Source organism: Nansenia antarctica (assembly GCF_963989245.1).
Source record: "Nansenia antarctica genome assembly, chromosome: 7".
NCBI classification, from domain to species: domain Eukaryota; kingdom Metazoa; phylum Chordata; class Actinopteri; order Argentiniformes; family Microstomatidae; genus Nansenia; species Nansenia antarctica.
The window spans coordinates 64,835,321-64,837,820 of NC_137677.1; the positions used below are offsets into that span (position 1 = coordinate 64,835,321).

The window sequence follows — 2,500 nt, forward strand, 5'->3', positions numbered from 1 at the left end:
CCATCTCTCTCTCTCTCTCTGACTCCATCTCTCTCTCTCTCTCTCTCTGACTCCATCTCTCTCTCTCTCTTTCTCTCTGACTCCATCTCTCTCTCTCTCTCTGACTCCATCTCTCTCTCTCTCTCTCTCTCTCTGACTCCATCTCTCTCTCTCTCTCTCTCTGTCTCTCTCTGACTCCATCTCTCTCTCTCTCTCTCTCTCTCTCTGACTCCATCTCTCTCTCTCTCTCTGACTCCATCTCTCTCTCTCTCTCTCTCTGACTCCATCTCTCTCTCTCTCTCTCTCTCTGACTCCATCTCTCTCTCTCTCTCTGACTCCATCTCTCTCTCTCTCTCTGACTCCATCTCTCTCTCTGACTCCATCTCTCTCTCTCTCTCTCTGACTCCATCTCTCTCTCTCTCTCTCTCTCTCTCTGACTCCATCTCTCTCTGTCTCTCTCTCTCTCTGACTCCATCTCTCTCTGACTCCATCTCTCTCTCTCTCTCTTCTCAGAACCGCGAGCTGCAGATCATGAGGAAGCTGGACCACTGCAACATCGTCAGGCTGCGGTACTTCTTCTACCTCCAGCGGAGATAAGGTCGGTCTGTCTGTCTGTCTGTAAATGTCTGTATGTCTGTCTGTAAATGTCTGTCTGTCTGTCTGTCTGTCTGTAAATGTCTGTATGTCTGTCTGTCTGTCTGTCTCTAAATGTCTGTCTGTCTGTCTGTAAATGTCTGTCTGTCTGTCTGTAAATGTCTGTCTGTCTGTAAATTATGTCTGTCTGTCTGTCTGTCTGTAAATGTCTGTCTGTCTGTCTCTAAATGTCTGTCTGTAAATGTCTGTCTGTCTGTCTGGTCGGCCGATCTGTCTGTCTGTCTGTCAGTCTGTGTCTGTCTGTGTCTGTCTGTCTGTCTAGAGTAAGCTTGTTCCTCTGATTCTAGCCTGTTCACATCTGAATGGTTCGAGGGTTATAAATTCAACTGCTGGCACTGAGAACTGTGTCAGACAACCTGGAGACATGAACTGAGGTCTATAACACACACACACACACACACACACACTCACACACACACACACATTCACACACACACACATACACACACACACACGTGTCCATGACACTGCAGTAATGAATCTCCCTCACATGACCCGCACACACACACCCAGGAAACCAGACTGGAGTAGTGGAACCTAGGGAGAGGTAGGAGGAGTCTATGGAGAGGTAGGAGGAGTCTAGGGAGAGGTGGGAGGAGTCTATGGAGAGGTGGGAGGAGTCTAGGGAGAGGTGGGAGGAGTCAATGGAGAGGTGGGAGGAGTCTATGGAGAGGTAGGAGGAGTCTAGGGAGAGGTGGGAGGAGCCTGGGGAGAGGTGGGAGGAGTCTATGGAGAGGTAGGAGGAGTCTATGGAGAGGTAGGAGGAGTCTATGGAGAGGTGGGAGGAGTCTAGGGAGAGGTGGGAGGAGTCAATGGAGAGGTGGGAGGAGTCTATGGAGAGGTAGGAGGAGTCAATGGAGAGGTGGGAGGAGTCTATGGAGAGGTAGGAGGAGTCTATGGAGAGGTGGGAGGAGTCTAGGGAGAGGTGGGAGGAGTCTATGGAGAGGTGAGAGGAGTCTATGGAGAGGTGGGAGGAGTCTATGGAGAGGTGGGAGGAGTCAATGGAGAGGTGGGAGGAGTCTATGGAGAGGTGGGAGGAGTCTATGGAGAGGTGGGAGGGGTCTAGGGAGAGGTGGGAGGAGTCTATGGAGAGGTGGGAGGAGTCCTGGGGGCTGGAGGGGAGAAGAGGGGGGGGGGTTGCCTGACCAAAGGGCATCTCCTAATTTTAGCAGTGTCTCTCATTCCTCAGCTCTCCCCCCTTTCCCTCTGCCCACTACCACCCCACCCCCCCTCTCTTTTTTCCTATCTATTCCCCCCCTCTCTCTGGTCTATATGTGGAGCCTGGCAGTGTGGGCGTGGTGTGGGGATTACTGGACTAGGATAGAGTGTAGAGAGAAGGAGGGAGGGAGAGAGAGAGAGAGAGAGAGAGAGAGAGAGAGAGGGAGGGGGGAGGGAGAGAGGGAGACAGGGAGACGAGAGAGAGAGAGACACAGAGAGAGAGAGAGAGAGAGAGAGAGACACAGAGAGAGAGAGAGTGACAGGAGAGAGAGATAAGAGGTAAGACCAGGTCTGATGACGTCTCCTGGTCAGATGGTCTCAGGTTCAGTGTAGGTCCAGACCAGGGCAGGGTGTAGGGCGTTACCAGACCAGGGCAGGGTGTAGGGTGTTACCAGACCAGGGCAGGGTGTAGGGCAGGGGTCGGCAATTAGGTTTGGCCTCGGGCCATTTTTTTTTTGAGCCACTAGATGGCGGGCCCGAACTTTTTTTTTTTTTTTTTTTTTTTTCTAACACCAGGGGAGCCACCCCTCCTAAATTTCGTTGTTTGGTACCTGTACTGTAGCAATGACAATAAAGACCATTCATTCATTCCATTAATTCATTCATAAGTAATTGATTGTTAAAAAATGTGACACATTCTAATGCTTTG

General features: G+C 51.2%; 2 protein-coding genes across 3 annotated transcripts in view; one reads left to right on the plus strand and one right to left on the minus strand.

Annotated features, from left to right (window-relative positions):
- Nucleotides 1-2,500, minus strand: part of nr1i2 (nuclear receptor subfamily 1, group I, member 2) — a 61,606-nt gene that overhangs the window by 8,821 nt on the left and 50,285 nt on the right. The gene's annotated exons all lie outside the window — the stretch shown is intronic.
- The window catches only part of gsk3ba (glycogen synthase kinase 3 beta-a), a 24,085-nt gene that overhangs the window by 5,251 nt on the left and 16,334 nt on the right, over nucleotides 1-2,500 (plus strand). The window contains 2 exon segments of the mRNA XM_080537043.1: nucleotides 493-561; nucleotides 563-577. Coding sequence (XP_080393169.1) covers nucleotides 493-561; nucleotides 563-577 — 84 coding nt within the window.